General features: G+C 33.9%; 2 protein-coding genes and 1 long non-coding RNA gene across 5 annotated transcripts in view; 2 read left to right on the top strand and 1 right to left on the bottom strand.

Moving 5' to 3' along the window:
• EEA1 (early endosome antigen 1) overlaps nucleotides 1-11030 on the top strand; it is a 130119-nt gene extending 119089 nt beyond the window's left edge. For 2 of the 3 annotated variants that reach the window (XM_082350419.1, XM_082350420.1), the window contains 7 exons: nucleotides 2001-2186; nucleotides 3224-3355; nucleotides 4388-4573; nucleotides 5472-5710; nucleotides 5967-6087; nucleotides 6663-6761; nucleotides 7489-11030. In XM_082350419.1, coding sequence (XP_082206545.1) covers nucleotides 2001-2186; nucleotides 3224-3355; nucleotides 4388-4573; nucleotides 5472-5710; nucleotides 5967-6087; nucleotides 6663-6761; nucleotides 7489-7611 — 1086 coding nt within the window. In that variant the 3' untranslated portion in view covers nucleotides 7612-11030. The remainder of the gene's footprint in view (nucleotides 1-2000; nucleotides 2187-3223; nucleotides 3356-4387; nucleotides 4574-5471; nucleotides 5711-5966; nucleotides 6088-6662; nucleotides 6762-7488) is intronic. The other variant, XM_082350421.1, reaches the window with a different exon arrangement.
• Nucleotides 1-19166, top strand: part of LOC309609246 — a 388908-nt gene that overhangs the window by 282242 nt on the left and 87500 nt on the right. The gene's annotated exons all lie outside the window — the stretch shown is intronic.
• PLEKHG7 (pleckstrin homology and RhoGEF domain containing G7) overlaps nucleotides 11140-19166 on the bottom strand; it is a 95342-nt gene continuing 87315 nt past the window's right edge. The window contains exons 16-17 of the mRNA XM_082350475.1: nucleotides 15018-15115; nucleotides 11140-14011 (exon numbers count right to left, since the gene is read on the bottom strand). Of these exons, the coding sequence (XP_082206601.1) occupies nucleotides 13904-14011; nucleotides 15018-15115 (206 nt within the window). The 3' untranslated portion in view covers nucleotides 11140-13903. The remainder of the gene's footprint in view (nucleotides 14012-15017; nucleotides 15116-19166) is intronic.

Raw genomic sequence — 19166 nt, 5'->3', positions numbered from 1 at the left:
GCTTAAGTAAAGCCCTTTAAATAAGGTTTTCATTTATTCATTTAGTTTTCATCGATTCTTTATCAAATGCTTACTATAGCCAAGCCTAGATAGCAGTGATTCCTCCTGAATTGTATCTTCTGCCTTTTTTTCAAAGAAACTGTATCTCCAGAATAAGAAAGATAAACTTCTTCTAGATGGTGGAAGAGCATCTTAGAGTTATTTCCCTTAGCAGCTGAGAGTGGCAAGGTTCCTGCCATTTTCCATTCCCCACCTGTTACCATATCCACCTCCAAATCAAAACCTAATGAGTCAAAAAGTTGCTCTTTCCCCCAGCTTCAGCTTCTTGAAATATTTGGGCCTTCGAACAGTTAGTAACTATGGACTGTGTCAACTGACAGCGCTACTTCTACCACATAGATGAGAAGTTAAGAGGATGGGGGTGATGGCCTTGTTAGAAGTAGAGCCTCAGATGTCTGGTTGACTTTCCTCTTTTAGTTCACTTAATCAGGCTGGCAGATTTGAAATACATTTTTTTCTCCAAGACCAAAACCCCTTTCTATTTATTAAATAAACCTTTTAGCATGTCAAGGGCCATCATAGATCCTACAAAACATATATGCATATATAATGTCATGTTTATCTCTTTTTAAATTGCTTTTTTCCCATGTCTCCCCGTATCTTCTCATTATGTATATGTTCTCTGAGTGTGTTTGATATGGTTCCTACTTATTTGATATTCTTCGTATCACTTAGCTAGTAAATACTTACAGATTATTTCTAGAAGCTTTGGAATTGCTTCAGTTTTATTATTTTATACTTGCCTATGGAAAATACTACAAGTATTTTGCATAGGCAAGAGAGTTATCTAGCATTCTTTCTCTTTTACATCATCTTACTGAAGGGCATAACATACTTTTTTTTTAATTTAACTTTTTTAACATCTTTATTGGAGTATAATTGCTTTACAATGTTGTGTTAGTTTCTGCTGTACAACAAAGTGAATCAGCTATATGTATACATATATCCCCATACTCCTCCCTCTTGCACCTCCCTCCCACCCTCCCCTCTAGGTGGTCACAAAGCACCGAGCTGATCTCCCTGTGCTATGCTGCTGCTTCCCACTAGCTATCTAGTTTACATTTGGTAGGTGTATATATGTCACTGCCACTCTCTCACTTGTCTCAGCTTTCCCTTCCCCCCACCGCCGTGTCCTCAAGTTCATTCTCTACGTCTGTGTCTTTATTCCTGTCCTGCCCCTAGGTTTATCAGAACTATTTTTTTTTAGATGCCATATATATGTGTTAGCATACGGTATTTATTTTTCTCTTTTTGACTTCACTTTGTATGACACACTCTAGGTCCATCCACCTCAGTACAAATAACTCAATTTTGTTTCTTTTTATGGCTAATATTCCATTGTATGTATGTGCCACATCTTCTTTATCCATTCCTCTGTCGATGGACACTTAGGTTGCTTCCATGTCCTGGCTATTCTAAACAGTGCTGTAATGAACATTGTGGTACATGTCTCTTTTTGAATTATGGTTTTCTCAGGGTATATGCTCAGTAGTGGGATTGCTGGGTCATATGGTAGTTCTATTTTTAGTTTTTTAAGGAACCTCCATACTGTTCTCCATAGTGGCTGTATCAATTTACATTCCCACCAACAGTGCAAGGGGGTTCCCTTTTCTCCACACCCTCTCCAGCATTTATTGTTTGTAGATTTTATGATGATGGCCATTCTGACCGGTGTGAGGTGATACCTCATTGTGGTTTTGATTTGCATTTCTCTAATGATTAGTGGTGTTGAGCATCCTTTCATGTGTTTATTGGCAATCTGTATATCTTCTTTGGAGAAATGTCTATTTAGGTCTTCCGCCCATTTACTATTTTTTTAAAGTATATTACTTTCCACTGTGCTTACGCATAACTGTTATGTATAACTGTTAACTATTATGTTTCTGTTGAAATTTGCCAAAAAATGACATATAATAATTTGGGGAAATTGTTTTTATAAGTCTGTAGAAGAGAAGCTTTCTCTAGCACAGGAGGACTTGATTTCAAATAGAAATCAAATTGGAAACCAAAATAAATTGATTCAAGAACTGAAGACCACCAAGGCTACTTTGGAGCAAGATTTAGCAAAGAAAGAACAGCAATTGAAGGAGCAGAGTAAAGCACTGCAAGATATACAGAAAGAAAAGGTATTTTATTTTCTGACTAAATCTAGAATCTTAGCATTTAAAATTAAGAACCAGCTTTTTCTAAGGGTAAGTAGGGGTGTATTTTATATAAATGATGCTAAGTTATAAAGTTGAAAGCATTGTATTATGATCAGTACGTTTAAAGATCAGTTAAAATTTTATATGAATGAGAAATTCAAATTCTAGGAAACATTTTAATTTTGGTTTCATAATTGAAATTTTATATTTCCATCAGCTGATATTATTCTGAAGTGTACAATTCCTGAAGTTCTTGGTATATTTTATTTGTGCAGTTCCTGAATTATGTGTTTTTTTTTGTTTTTTTTTTTTTGGCTGCACTGTGTGGCTTGTGGGATCTTAGTGCTCTGACCAAGGATCAAACCCAGGCCCTCGCCAGTGACAGCGCGGAGTCCTAACCACTGGACCGCCAGGGAATTACCTCTGAATTATCTTTAATTTAAAAATTGGTGGATGTTTTTGTAGCAATGGTGCTGGTGAGGCTGGAATGAAATTTATGATTTGTGCCTCAAGGTTAGAAAATTCTGGCAGAACTATAGTTTAGAGGCCTTTAATTACAAGGGCTTTAGATCAGGCAGATGTTGTTTTAGTTTTATGGTTCTACTTTTAATAGCTTATTTAACTTCTCTAAGTCTTTGTTCCTTTACCTATAAAATGAGGATTAAAAAGAGCTACCTAGCATAGAGATTAAATTAGATAATGTATAATACTCCTCCCTAGGTGCCCTATATAAAGATAGTGATGATGATGATAATCATAAGCATAAGATGGTAGCTTTAGCTAAACTTTAGCCAGGCACTATTAATTTTAATAGTTACTGTAACTATTTAATCCTTGTAACGATCTTATTGTTCATATTGTATAAATAAGGACACAGAGGCAAGAGAAGGTAAATAATTTGCTCAAGTTAACTAAGGTGGAAGGGGCAGAGACAGTCATAAATAGTAGCAGTCATTTTTGTTACATTACTTTTAAGTATTTACTTTAAAACTTTTTTAAATAAATCATTTTTTCTATAGTCACTGAAAGAAAAAGAACTAGTAAATGAAAAATGTAAATTGGCAGAGATAGAGGAAATTAAGTGTAGACAAGAAAAAGAAATTGCTAAATTGAGTGAAGAACTCAAGTCTCACAAGCAAGAAAGCATAAAGGTATGTGAAGATAATCATTGTTTTTCCTTTTGTATTGTATTAGTGTTGTTAAAAAGATTTGTGTATATATACGTATGTGTGTGTATGTGTGTGTATGTGTGTAGACACACACACACTTTATTTATTTATTTTAGGACATACTATGTGCCAGGCACATTGTTTTGCTGTTTTTTGACAAATACTCTCACTCTCACAGTGCTCTTGGTGTTGCATAATACCTATACACATACTGAAACTATGTTACCTTTGTTTTCAAATTACTGAATAAAGCAAAGTAACCCTAAAAGTTTAGATTTTGTTGAGGTGGTAATCGACAAGAGCTATCCATTATGCTTATAGATGGTAAACTTCAAACTATGTAAGAGTTTAGAATTAAGATTTTAAGGGATTGTTTTTTTAATCGTTTTTCTTCCTAAAATCCTTTAATAATCTGTTGTTTAGAACATTTTTCCTATCATTAGCATGGCTGGCATGCCACCTGAAAATATTAACTGCTTATAATTTGCTTTGTAAAATGTTTGTAAAATGTCATTTTCTTAGAGAAAGGTTGGATTTTCCCTTGAGTGCTCTCATAATACCTCTTATGTCTATCAGGATACTTGCCATTTTGCTTTATAATTACTTACCTCTTTATGTCATTATGTTCTTCCAGACTGACTTCCTTAAAGCAGGGAATGTATATAATTCATCTTTATATATATCCCTAGAACCTAACACAGTGTGTGATGCCTAAATGTTGAACCAATAAATGCTTCCTAAATGAAGGGAAAATAGGGGGTAGAAATTTTTCACAAAATTTAATCAAAACATATGCATGCAAGGCATCACTTGAATTTAAATGATTGTTGAGCAGGAAGTACATAATATTTCACTTTTTTAATCAACTGTTTGAAATACTGAACTTTAAGACTCTCATAAGAGGCTAAAATTCTTTGTTTATATTGTAATAAGTTGCATAAATTTCAGCTACATTTTTCTTTTTTTTTTTTTTTACTATAAAGGATGATTTATTTTGGCCTTACTTTCTCATAGGAGGTAACAAATCTCAAGGATGCCAAACAGCTTTTGATTCAGCAGAAATTAGAGCTTCAAGGGAAAGTAGATTCCCTGAAGGCAACCCTTGAACAGGAGAAGAAAACCCAGCAAATGCTAAAAGAGCAGATGAAAAAGGAAGAAGATGAGCTGAAGAAAGAATTTATGGAGAAGGAAGCTAAACTGGTAAGTTAGTGGTGGGAGGTGTGTTTTGTAATTGATTTTGTAAATTAATCCAGTAAGAGGATTTTTCTACTTAAAAGTTATGATTCAAATGCTCACCTAACATTTAATTTTTGATTTAAGAGATCTGATTTGTTTAAATAGCTGACATGTGATTGGAAATATTTTATTCTATGATTATATTTTGGTTTATATAAGTGAAAATTCAATAAAACATGATGGGGGGGGACACTTTTAGTGCCAGAAAAACAAACAAACCTATAACTATGTAGATTGAGGTAAATGGCATGAATGCTAATCATGTTAAACTCATTTGTTTGGTCAAACTGAATGTTGATAAGGGGGAACGGAAACTTCAGTTTGGAATTACAATGACCAAAGTCTATTTTTCCTTCCCTAACTTGTGCATGCCAAATGGGAAGCATCTGGCTTTCCTCTGTTGAATTAAGTCCAAATATCCCCAGATAAATTGACTGCTGAATGTTTTCGTTGAAGAATTGCAATTTCAAGTTCACACAGTGATTTGAAGTATTGTTTTTTTGGCAGGTTGATAGACACAAAAGGATGCATTTGGAATTTGAGACATAAGAAAATGCCAGCTTTGTCTCCAGGGCACCTTGCTTTCCCTAACTATGTGTTCTTCCCCTGCTCTAGTGGAAAAAAGGAGAATCTCAAATTGCTTTACTTTAGTTTGATTTTATAAGAGGCTTGCTGATCACCATTTCAGTGTCATGACCATTGTCAGTTCAAATTACAGAGATGTTTGTGGAATCAGTTTTATTAGTGCCTTCTTCACTGAAGAAGTAATATTATTTATGTTGCCAATATTTAAAATTCAACAACTTAAATTTTGCACTACTTTTGTAATAGGTTTTTTACCCACTGTTTTTCCTTTTCTCAGCTTTCCGAAATAAAAGAAAAAGAAGTAGGAATGAAGCAGCATGAAGAAAACGAGGCTAAACTTACCATGCAGATTACAGCATTAAATGAAAACTTGGGCACCATAAAGAAGGAGTGGCAGTCCAGTCAACGGAGAGTCAGTGAGCTTGAGAAACAGACGGACGACTTACGGGGTGAAATTGCAGTATTGGAAGCAACTATTCAGAATAATCAAGATGAAAGGAGGGCACTACTAGAAAGGTGGTTGATGTCTAGTAAAATTAGTTTATTTCCATGCTAAGTGATAAAAAGGTTGTTGTATTCCACATTTAAAAAAATAGAAGTCTTGAGAAAAGTGCTCCAGCAGGTATTTAAGTAGTCATTGAAAAATTAACCCTTACAACAGAGTTGAAATTAATGTATTATGCTTAAAGTTACTAAAGTAGTTCATTATCTGTGTTCAGAGAGGGTCTTTAATGATTTTTTAAAAATGAATTGTTTTTGCAATCTATTCCAGGTGTCTTAAAGGAGAAGGTGAAATAGAAAAGCTTCAAACCAAAGTACTAGAATTGCAAAGAAAGCTGGATAATACAACTGCAGCAGTGCAGGAACTGGGCAGAGAGAATCAGTCCCTTCAAGTAAGTCACCTGGTGTATGAGGCAGTTTTTTAGTCTAGAATTTACCTCTTAGTGAAAAGCATATTTTCAACATTTAAAAAAAATCTCATATTTAATAATACTTTTGAATGGCTACTGCCCGTGTAGCAGTATTGCAGGTGTTACGGGTAATTAAATATAAGATTTAAAGAACTTATCTGAGACCCCAATGATTAGAGAGCCACGTCATTCATGAATTGTCATTATTGGGAAAAGTCAAGAACACAAAGGAATGAATGAGTTGCTACGTGATAAAGAAGTGATCTGATTATATGCTCAGAGTTCCAAGGAAGGATTGATCCTTAGGGTTAGAATGAATGGGAAATCACCAAAGGTTAGAAATTACCAATGCCTTTGAGGAATAAAACTTGCTTTGCTTTATTTATTTATTTATTGTCATTCAGACTTAATTATGTAACAACTTTTGATAATGGAAGTGGACCAAAGTATTTCTGATTTTTAAAATTTTATCCATTTTAAAACTTGGCCACCAAATTAGAAATTATCAATCATTCTTTACAGCATTGAATATTATAATGTTTTTTTTTTTTTAATAGATCAAACATACACAAGCATTGAATAGAAAGTGGGCTGAAGACAATGAAGTACAAAACTGTATGGCCTGTGGGAAAGGCTTTTCAGTAACAGTGAGACGGGTAAATGGTTTTGTTATATTGCTATAGTTCTTGATTTTATTCCTCAGTGACAATGTTTTAACCATCGAAATTGTCCTGCATTTGACAGATTTTAAAAGTTTTGCCATTTATTAACTTTAATTTACAACTACATAGAATAATTAAGTTTCATGAAATCTTGTTCCTGGTTAGTGTGTTTCAATTTTAGTTTTAAATTCAGTTATTACCTTCCTACTGAGTTACTCTCTTGGATAATCATTTTCTGAACCAGTGCATCAGTATTAAACTCATACGTTTCAGTCATCATTAGGTTCTCTTAAAGGAAGAAAAAGCAGAGATAAAAAAATCATTTAAAATAATGCCATTATGTGATGTTTCAAGTTTATATTCCTATTGAAGAAATTATGCCTGAAACATTTTGCAAATAGGAATAGTTTTTCACCTGATAGAAGTGCTTTATTAAGCACTTTATTAAGCACTTTATTAAGGCATTAAAATGCCTTCTAAGGTTCTTCTGAGAATTCCAAGATAAATTCCATATTAAATGTTTAGTACAGTATCTGATTAAATAGGAAGCATTCAAATTAACTAAGGGATTAAATCGACATACTGAGATTTTATATTATTAAATGCTTATCACTTGAAAGTTAGTATACCTTCACAGTGAAGTTTGCTGTATTCTTGTAGTCTCATAATACTTTTGGTATAGTTTTTATGCTTAAAAATGTTTAATTTTTGTCATTTACAGCATCACTGCAGACAATGTGGAAATATCTTCTGTGCTGAGTGTTCAGCCAAAAATGCCTTAACTCCTTCTTCCAAGAAGCCTGTTCGTGTCTGTGATGCATGTTTCAATGACTTGCAAGGATAATGGGTTATCGCAACTTCAGAGTAATATTACACTAACATTAGATTTTTAATAAATACACTTAATAGAGATCTTGGACTACTACTATTCGGTTTGGACAGTGGTTGCAATACTAAACCAAATTAGAATTCATATATTTTGGAATGTTATCAATATCAAGTAAAACTCTTCTATTTTTGTGAGACTCCAGCCCATCTTTCATTACTTTTTTCCATTTACCCTGGAACAGCTTTCATGCCAAGTTTAGAAGTAGCCAATGAAATGTAAATAAATTTTGGATGGAAAATAGCAATGTATTTTTTTAAATATAATTTCATTGTTCAGAAATGACATGAATGCACTTCCATAGCTTACTTCTTCTTTCTCCCACATTTAGTGTCAAGAAATGTACATGGGTGATGTTACCATATCAGATATGTTGCACAGTAACACTCTAATTATATTAAATATTCTCATTGTGAAATGCATAGAACTATAAAGCTTTTTTTCCCTTATACACAGGTCCATAGCTCAGTTGCATTGTTATGTTACAAATTTACTACTCAAGTGTTCCAAATACAGATTATATTTAAATATTAACCATGAATTCAAACATGGTTTTTATTTTAACAATATTGATTAAATTCTCTTGGGTGGATTTTATGAAAACCTCTGGAAAATTAATTTGCTTATTTTATGGTTATCCTTGGGTTGTATTTTAAAGATTAGGGTTAATTTTTCTTTTTGTCTTTTTCTATTTCATTTTTAAACTCCCATGTAGTCTTAATTAAGAATCCTACAAAACTTCCCACCCTCATCTCCAGTTGGAAGGTGAATAATAGAAGTTGTATAATGGTCCTATTCTCTGTTTAAGTGGGAAGTCTTCTGAGATTAGCCTTCATTTTATATCCTCATTTTGTCTCTCCAGCATCTTCAAGAATCTGAATTTGCTTTTTTAATGGATCTGCTTTTTTCAAGGTAATTTGGTTTAACCTTCTCAAGCATAGCTCAGCTTCACTGTAATTGTTCTATAGATTTTGCATCTTAAAGCTAGTAACTGATATTGCTATAGTCTTATCTGTGAAAACAAATACAAAATGGTAAGGAGACATTAAATATTCTGCTTTATATTCTCTTCTTACCTAATAGGGAAGAATTTTTTAAAGTTTTAAATTTGACTTAAATTTTAAAAGAAGGTTCAGAATTTGGGGTTCCATATCAACTGTGTATCTGTTTACTTTGCAAAAATAATGCTATGAAATTACCTTGAAATAACAGTTGGATAATAGAGTATTGCCAAAAACAGATGTATTTAGGAATCCCCAAATTATAACTAGAACTGAAACAGAATGGCAAATTGAGGGTAATTAAAAATTAGTTTATTTGGATGCTGAACAATGGAACTGAACTTTAATTTATCATAGTCTTATTAATTTGGAAAATTGGAGAACATCTGAAGAGAAAACTCATTAATATTGGTTTATTACTCTAAGAAGAAATGTAAAGATATATATTCATTCAGTGCAATCATTTGGTAATAGGGAAGAATGGGAGCTAATATTTCATTTACAATACATAGTTTATAATGTACACTTGCTTTCAAATATGCTGAAATCACATTATCATGTTTATGCTCTTCCTATAACATATACAAAGAGATTGCCATATATTCATTTAATTATTTAAAAAACCCATTTAAGTAAACTCTGTTGTCAGTAGCTACTAAGGACCCTGACTGAGTCCCTGGACTCGGATAAACATATATCCTTGAGCGTACAGAATGAAGAAATACAGTGGATCTTTATTAAAAATAAGTTGGATAACAAAAATTGAGCTAAAATCATTTATGCATTTTCATATAAATTCTTTCAAATAGTCTTAATTCTACACTTATAAGTAAATTAATAAGCATGTTGGAAAAACATATTCACAGCACCATTGTTATTTTTTTATGATATGAAACTTCACGGGAATTCTTCTGGCTTAGAATATCTGTTCACTCATCTCCTAATTGGGTGCACTGAAAGCCTTTCCCTGCCTTGTCCCCCCACCCACATATTCATAAAAATTTGTGGGGACAACAAATACAACCATATGTATTTGAGTGATTTTCTACTTTTCATCTAGCTAATCTCACTTCCTAGGCCCCAAATAATTAGGCTATTATATTTAGAAATGAAACTTAATATTTTGCTATTAATTTCACCAATAAGGTGTTTTGGAAACAAAAATTAAAGAGTTTTCTGTTTCTTTTAATTAAAAAGTCATCTTCTGAGTGCTTATTGGTTCTACATTTTAGATGTCTGCTGGTACTATTTGTCAGTGATTTACAGCTGGCACGTATGGAGTTCCAGCTCTAATGCAAAGCCTATTGGCATCACGTGTTAGTAAATTCTAAACCCAAGCACAGAAACGTGAGTTAAAATCAAGTCTTGCTGGGTTAGTGTACAATAAACTATACCTACAGAATTTTTAGTAGAAAGAAGACAAGCTGCTGGTATAGGATTTGTTTATTTTGAAGAAAAGAGGGAAACAAACACAAAAACCTCAATGCAGTGTATAATTTTGTTCAACTACCTCTTAATGTGGAATTAGCTAGTTTAATAGTTTCTTCACAGTAATGTTACATAGTAACTGCCAAATTTGTTAGTTCCCCATCTCTCTTGAAAAGGCTTTATGATTATTTTATAGTTTTGGGAACTTTAAAGCCACTTTTTTTTAACCTTGCATTTGCATAAAGATGTTTAGCTTTTAAGTGGAAAGCGAATTATGATCATATATTTTGATATTCATGACCTATTTGACTATAGCAGTTTTTTTTAAATGCACTTTGGCTATGAAACCATGGATGATTTGATCCATAAAATTTAAACGTGCCATCAATTTAGTATTCCTAGACAAGAGCTTGATGAATGGTATTCTGTAATTATATAACGTACCACACATTATTGTCTTAATTGCCCTTTGCCTGAATTTTAATGATCAGTTGTTATTGTTGCAAATGTGAATACTGTGCATAAACTTACTAAATTTATGTAAAATTATATAAAATAGAATTGGAAATAGCTAGGTTCTCTCCCTGTAGAAGTAGTGAATTTATTGTAACATGATGCAGTTATGTATATGACATTCTGTACTTCTTGAACTGGATCATATATTCATAACTTCTGTAGATACTTTTGCATGAATATTTTGTTTAGTTTTTGGATTCATTGTATTTACTACTTGTGATCATGTAGTTGTGCCTTATTTGTGAGAGAGTTTAGCTCAGTAAATACTGTGGTTTCTAAACTCAGTGAGTGGAAGGTTATTGATTATAAATGTAACTGATAAATTATATAACATTTGAATCTGTATAAAGAACAATGGAAGAATCCTTTATTGAATTGTTGCTTTTTTAAAAAATATGCTAAAGATATTAAAAATAATTTCTAGTAGATATATTCTGTGACTAAATTATTTTGTCTATTTAAAAGAGGTAAGATATTAGCCATTTTACATTAATTTATTTACAGATTTAGAACTTTGCACTTGGATATAGACAATGGGTGTGCTTTATTTTTTTAAATTAATTTTTATTGGAGTATAGTTGCTTTACAATGTTGTGTTAGTTTCTAGTGTACAGCGAAGTGAATCAGCTATACGTATACATATATCCCCTTTTTGGATTTTCTTCCCATTTAGGTCACCACAGAGCACTGAATAGAGTTCCCTGTGCTATACAGTAGGTTCTCATTAGTTAGTTATCTATTTTATATATACTATCAATAGTGTGTATATATATATATGTCAATCCCAACCTCACAAGGGGTGTGCTTTAATGTTCAACTAAGAATAGTAATTAAGTTCATATTTCAAGAGAAATTACTAATGCTATTTGCTCGAGACATCCCCTTCTCATTTCATTCATTATTGAGAAAAATTAGCAAAACTAAAAAATATTAAACAATATTAATCTCTTCTTTCATTGTACATTTAATACCCAGGTGACCATTTCAAGGCTCAATGTACCATTGCTTTTTACTGATTTTTTTCCCCTGGAAACCAAAGTTCCAGAAGTGATTTTTCATTTTACTCTAATGTGTTTCCCTCTGAAGAGAATAATGTGTATATCCTCAAGCACTTAATATATTATATATTAGATATGCTCTTTTATGAGCTTTATAGAATTTCACTTTAAGTACATAGTATATTCTTTTAAGTTTTATCTTATTGTGGTAAGAACAGTTAACATGAGATCTACTCATTGTAAAAGTAGTACAACTACTTTTGTTGAGAGTAGTACAACTCTCGACAACTCTTGTAAAAGTGTACAGTACAGCAGATCTCCCGAGCTTACTCATTTTGCTTAACTGAAACTTTATGCCCATTGATTAGTAACTCCCCATTTCCCCCTACCCCCAGCCTCTGGCAACTACCATTCCACTCTTTTTGATTCTGTGAATTTGAGTATTTTAGAAATCTCATATAAGTGGAATCATGCAGTATTTGTCTTTCTGTGACTGACTTATTTCCCTTAGCATAATGTCCTCAAGGTTCATCTATGTTGTTTCATATTTTTCAAGGCTGAATAGAATTCCATTGTATGTACATACCAGAGTTTCTTGATCCACTCATCTGTTGGTGAACATTAAGGTTTTTTCCACATCTTGGCTATTATGACTAGTGCTGCAGTGAACATAGAAGTGCTAATATTTCTTTGCATATTGCATATTTTAAAGCTGTTTTACATCTTAACTAATTAAATTTACATGTTTAGTCAATCTTTTTCTCCCTTTAATGAGATTTAAGGGAGAAAATAGTTTTATACATACAAACAAATATCTGTTTACTGGACTCGGACTAAAAGGAATTTTGGGAGATCACCTAGTCCATTGCCCTTTTCCTAAGTTGGCTGATATCTAGAAATCCTTGCAAGACAATTGTTAATTTTTTTCTAAAAAAATACATATTTTTCATCTCTAAGAACTCACTTGAAATTTGTTCTCCTGTACTTTGCCTTTTTTTCTCATTTATTCTTAGGCATTGACCATAGTTACTGCTTTCCTGATTTTCCTTTCATTTTCACTTACTCCTAATAAATATGACATTATTATACAGGGGCTGTGACCCTCCATTCTGATGGTGCTTGGCCCTTAAAAAGAACTGTTATGCTGCACTTGTCTATACTGCCTGGTTTACATGGTGAAATCACATTTTTCTCAGAGAATTAACTGTGCACGTGACTTCCCCAAGCATCATCCTTTCTATCCCATTCTCCAGCTTAAGGAGATCAGTTAAGGTATCATTTGTCTTGCAGTCCAAGTTGATAAATTTACTACTTCCATTTTGGAAACTGCAAAAGATACCATGTCTGAAATTGAAATCTGTGGATTTCCTTTTGATATAATCTGACTATAAGAACTAGTTCCTTACATGCAGTTAACAGTATATTCCACCATGATAATAGTTCAAGCTGTCTTTCTTAAGAAATTCTAATGATGTTTCAAGTCCTGCCAAATAAGACGAAGTAACTGTACTGTGCTCACACACACACACACACACACACACACACACATTCAAAACCAGAAAGAAGTTTTATGACAAACTCCACTGTTCTTCAAAAAGTGAGATGTAGAGAAAGATATCCTACTATTTCTATGAAATTTCCCAAGTAAAACTGTTAACTGGTGAAACTGGAACAGATATTTGCTTTTTCTTTCTTAAAACAATGGAATTTAGTCTTTGGGATTTTCTCCTTCCATGTTGAGTTATATAAAGTATACCTGAGATAAATAAACTGTTGGCGACTAGGAATTTAAAAACTGCCAAGATGGAGACCTTATTATTCATTGCTTAGTATGTTAAAAGAGCAATCAAACTTTGTATGAGGTAGGACTGTAGAGCAGTAAGGCTGATTTATAAGTCATGTAGGAAACTTGGTTTCATTACAGATATACACAAAGTAAGATGCTAGAATTCATATCAGATGCAAGCAGTGGGCATTGTTTTCCTCCTGATACTGCATTTACCTGATCATGCACCTTTTACGAATTATAATAGCATCATACTTCCCTCGCCCCTCTTGCAAGCCTGACTGAAGCACTATAACATAGTCTGGATATCAGCATGTATACACTTACCAAGAAATTCCTTCCGGTTCAAATTTGTTGCAGCCATTATTACTCTACCCTGAGGAATTTCCTAGCTTAAATTCTGGAACTTCTTTAAAATGCACATTTTCTTTTAGCTCATTACTAGGTAAGTGTTACAAGTTTGAATGAAAGAATACCTTAATCCCTAATGTCTAAAAAGGTGTGCCACTTGTTTTAGGTCCCTAAATTTCCGAGGATTCTGCAGGCAAAGTGAATAAGGACATCTTCTTGGTTTCCTGACTCTTGGTGAAGCAAGAGATTGCTGCTGTTAATTGTGCAATCCATGTTTTCTGTTAAGAAAGAAAAAAGAAATATATAGAGAGAAGAGAATGTTAAATTTCTCACATATTTGGATTAATATTTCCCCTTGTATTTGTTGACTCGCTCTTTAAAACTGAAGACTGATGAAACATTTGCATGTTTCCCATTTTCTTTCTTAAATCGAATGTATCATAAATATCTCTAATCACATATGAAAATGCAAATGGATTAGATGAGTATGGTATGCAAGTTGGATTAACAGTTGTGAGTAATCAAGAAACCATAATAGTCAATGATGGCTAATTACAAAGATGAATACTGGGAATATAAGTAGTTTGAAAGCTGAATTTCTTGAATTTCCACTTTGTGTGGAAACAGAAGTTATTAATCAGTGGCATAACTTGAAAAACAGACTGAGGGAAGAAATTGACTCCTTGAAAATAATGTAGTCTTCCATTAATTGTCTGGCCACATTGCTGCCCTGATGAAAGCCTACCAGGGGAAAGACAAAAATGGAAACTTCTAAGATAAAGAAACCAGAGTCAGATAGGCAGCTGCTCTTCAGCTCCATAGCTGTAAAAACAGTAGCATAGTTTCAAAGGGTAAAGAGAAGACTTGACACAGTTCATTTCTGCAGGAGCCCCTCACTTAAGCTGGCATCATACTGTTTGCATACTGGGGCTTTGGAAATTGATCGGAGCATCTTAAAAATCAAGCATGCAATCCAAAGCAGTTCTTCCCCCATTTCCTACAGACCCCCCCAGAAGTCAGAGGCAGCTCTTGAGCTTCTGCCACAGGAGAAAATGAGGGAGGCTGTGTCAACACTGGGGATGTAAGAAGATGGTCAGTTCTGAGGTCTCTGAGCCTGGTATGGTCTAGATATTCATATCCTTCCCCTCCTTCCAACCTACCCCCTTCCCAAAGCAGGAGAGGAAAATACACAGAACTTTCCATTCACTGTTCCTTAATGAGCTTGGGGTGTGATTTTTTTCCTTAAGTCTGAAGAATCAAAACCTACAAAATTGAAATACATACCTTGATGTTTTCTGTTTGGGCTTGTAATAAGAATGCTGCTATACACTGTCGATAGCTGTTTTCATGTTGTATGAGGAAAGAATTTCTCAGCCCAAAGACTAGAAAAACATTAAAGACAAAGAGCCAAAGCATTTAATATGAAATCCACAGTTTCTCAGTACAAGAACCTGGATTTTTGTTTGTTTATTAATGAGTGTGGGAGGTTTATGTCAATTAAAAAAGAATCTGATTCCAAGACCAAGACTTCACTGCTATGTCCAAAGAGAGCCCACTTAAATATGAAAACCTTTTCTTCCTTAGCCAATGACTTCTGGGGCTTGAGGAAATAAATGCATTTATGGCTTAAGTGATGGAAAATGTGTTCCTTCCCAAGGAAAAAGCTTAGCATAATAGGTAGATTTTGTGTGTGTAAAATATAAATACAAATACGAAAAATAATACAATCATTGTTTCTTTGACCTCCACCACTCCTTTTAAAAATGTTTTATTTTGGTACTTAAAGGGAAGTCACATCAAAACAACAGTTAAACAAATTAAGATGTAGCAAAAATACAAAACCACCTGAATGCTTCACAGCAGTCCAAGAAAAGCCAAAAAAATGGACTCCAATAAAATCCAGCATCCACCAAATTATGTGAAATGTAAAACAAACAAAAAAAATGTTGGCATGGTTTCTGTGTTTGAAAAGAAACAGTCTGTTCTGTCATTTCCTAGCTGGTCTCTTAAAGAAATGATAGGAGATACTAGGAGAGCAGATTTTCCTTTTTTTATACAGCTGGAGCTCTTAAAATGAAAGTCTCTTCCTTGAATTATTTATACAGCACCAGGAATAAAATTTTGCAGCCTATACATTCTTTCTACAGTCAATTTATGTTTAGGAACAAACAAAACCAAACCAGGGCTGGCTCCAGGTCAAACCAAGTACTTCAGAGAGGAGGAGGAGAACACTGACTCTTACTGGATGATCATTACGCTGATGCTTGCTCACAGTCATTATTTCTGTTCCTTGACGTTTGTGGGTTTAATTCAGACTCACTGAGGCAAGTTGGGCCTCATTTCAGAATCGAAGCAAATGTGAGACTTTTATTTTCTTAACTGCAAGAACTACTTCACTATTACAGATTGTAATAGTCTAAACCTCATAATTCCTAAATTCTACACAACAAAGCCTGTCAAGGTCATGAAATTCTGTCCAGCTTCTCTGGGGTGAGAGGACTTAAACCTATTAAAATGACTTTCTGGAAAAAAGATCTGGCTGTTTTTGTTTTACTCCCTGATTTTTCTCCTTATAAATTCCCTGTAGTAAGTGAGGCTTTAAAGATCAGGTGGTTGTTCTTGGCTGGATTTCAGAATCCATGTTCCTCAAAATTGTAACTGTAGTTCTCAGTTATTTAAGGTATCCCTCATCTGTTTAGTTTGTAATATGGCTACTAAGGGCTTAATAAACAAAACGACCTGGTATAGCTAGGCTTAGAAAATAAAATAAGGAGATAATAAATGGTCAGGAATAGCTTTTTTCTCCCTGATGTTCTAATATAATGATTAACAATTAATAGTTGACATCATTTATTCAGCACTTACTGTGTACTAGGCACAGTGCTATGTATTTTTTTCCTTTTTGTGTCATTTAAACCACACAGCAACTGTATAAGATAGGTCAACTAACCCCAAATAGCCAAAACAATCTTGAGAAAGAAGAATGGAGCTGGAGGGATCACACTCCCTGACTTCAGACTATACTGCAAAGCTGCAGTATGGTACCAGCACAAAAACAGAGATACAAAGATCAATGGAACAGGATAGAAAGCCCAGAAATAAACCCACGCACTTACGGTCAATTAACCTACAACAAAGGAGGCAAGAATATACAATGGAGAAAAGACTGTCTCTTCAATACGTGGTGCTGGGTAAACTGGACAGCTATTGTAAAAGAATGAAATTAGAATGTTCTCTAACACCATACACAAAAATAAACTCAAAATGGATTAAAGACCTAAAAGTAAGACCAGATACTATAAAACTCCTAGAGGAAAACATAAGCAGGACACTCTCTGACATAAATTAAGGAGATATTTTAAGCAGCAGTAAGCAGCAATATTTCTTTGGATCCATCTCCTAGAGTAATGAAAACAAAAGCAAAAATAAACAAATGGGACCTAATTAAACTTAAAAGCTTTTGCACAGCAAAGGAAACCATAAAACAAAAAGACAACCTACAGAATAGGAGAAAATATTTGCAAATGATGCGACCGACAAGGGATTAATTTCCAAAATATACCAAGAGCGTATAAAACAACCCATCAAAAAATGGGCAGAAGACCTAAATAGACATTTCTCCAAAGAAGATACACAGATGGCTACAGGCACATGAAAAGATGCTCAACATCACAAATTATCAGAGAAATGCAAATAAAAACTACAATCAGGTATCACCTCACACTGGTCAGAATGGCCATTATCAAAATATCTACAAATAATAAGCTGGAGAGGGTGTAGAGAAAAGGGAATCCTCTTACACTGTTGGTGGGAATGTAAACTGGTGCAGCCACTATGGAGAACAGTATGGACGTTCATTAAAAAACTAAAAATAGCGTTACCATATGATCCAGCAATCCTACTTCTGGGCATATATCTGGAAAAGATAAAAACTATGATTTGTAAAGCTACATGCACCCCCAGTGTTCATAGCAGCACTATTTACAGTAGCCAAGACATGGAAACAACCTAAATGTCCATCGATAGATGAATGGATAAGGATGATGTGGTGTGTGATGTGTATACACACACACACACACACACACACACACACACTGGAATATTAGCCATAAAAAAGAATGAAATAATGCCATTTACAGCAACATGGACGGACCTAGAGATTATCATATAAAGTGAAGTAAGTCTGAGAAATACAAATATCATATGATACCACTTATATGTGGTAATCTAAAAAAGAGATACAAATGAACTTATTTATAAAACAGAAATAGACTCACAGACATGGAAAACAAATTTATGGTTACCAAAGAGGAAAGGTGGGGGAGGGATAAATTAGGAATTTGGGATTAACAGGTACACACTACTATATATAAAATAAACAACAAGGACCTACTGTGTAGCACAGGGAACTAAGCTCAATATCTTGTAATAACCTATAATGGAAAAGAATCTGAAAAAGAATATATATGCATGTATAACTGAATCATTTTGTTGTATACTTGGAACACTGTAAATCCACTATACTTCAATTAAAAAAAAAAAGGTCAACTAATTCCCACTTACAAATGAGGGCACAGATTAGGTGAATTTTTCTAAGGTCACACAGCTTGTGAATAATATAGCCAGGATTTGAAACTAGGTCTCTGTCACTGCAAAGCACAATCTCTTCTTTTTTCAGACTTTACTCTGTCTCACTCTACAGCTATTCTACCTCATGCACTGTATCTGAACAGTTAAAATAACCACCAGAGCAATGAGAAAAATATTTTAAAAAAAGAAATGAAATGGTAGTGACAAGTCAAAAAGTAACAAAAGATGGTGGAAGTATGGTTTTGAAAAAGCTATTGATTTTATTTAAAAAAAAAAAAAAGAACAAGGAATACAGGAGAGAAAACATGTGTCTCCCAAGGGAATCCTGTGATGTCAGATTTCCCATAAAGTCCAGCTGGCTGCCAGGGCTGTGGCTGACCTGAGCCCACGCTGCTTCCCTCTCTTGCTTGGGGGATCTGACACCTTCCTCCACTCACATCCATTTATCATGGCAGAATCTTCTAACTATGGCCACTGTAGTAAGAAGGTTGTGCTCCTCTGAGATGCCCCTTTTTAGGCTTGCTCGGGAAAGCTCTCTGGTTTATGCAGGCTTTGGCCTGTGACAGTGATTGGTCCGTGCCAAATCTGATCTAAGAGGCCTTAAGGCCTGACCAGTTGCTTTTCAGCAAATCTTAGCAGACACAGAAAGAACAGACAAAGGAGGCAGAAGGCTCTAGTTCTAGATACAGGTTTCCCCTCATTGGAGCCCTGCTGCTCTTGGGGAGAGAGTTGGCATCCATTCACGAGTTGAACATTTAAATATACAACTTAGTTACATAACTTAATGATGTGAATTTTTGCTATTATTATTATTCATTGGTGTATTCACTGTGTAATGTGGCT

This window comes from Balaenoptera borealis (assembly GCF_965194805.1).
Source record: "Balaenoptera borealis genome assembly, chromosome: 13".
Lineage (NCBI taxonomy): Eukaryota > Metazoa > Chordata > Mammalia > Artiodactyla > Balaenopteridae > Balaenoptera > Balaenoptera borealis.
Note: the sequence above shows the minus strand (reverse complement) of the source record. Positions and strands in the feature narration are given on the sequence as shown.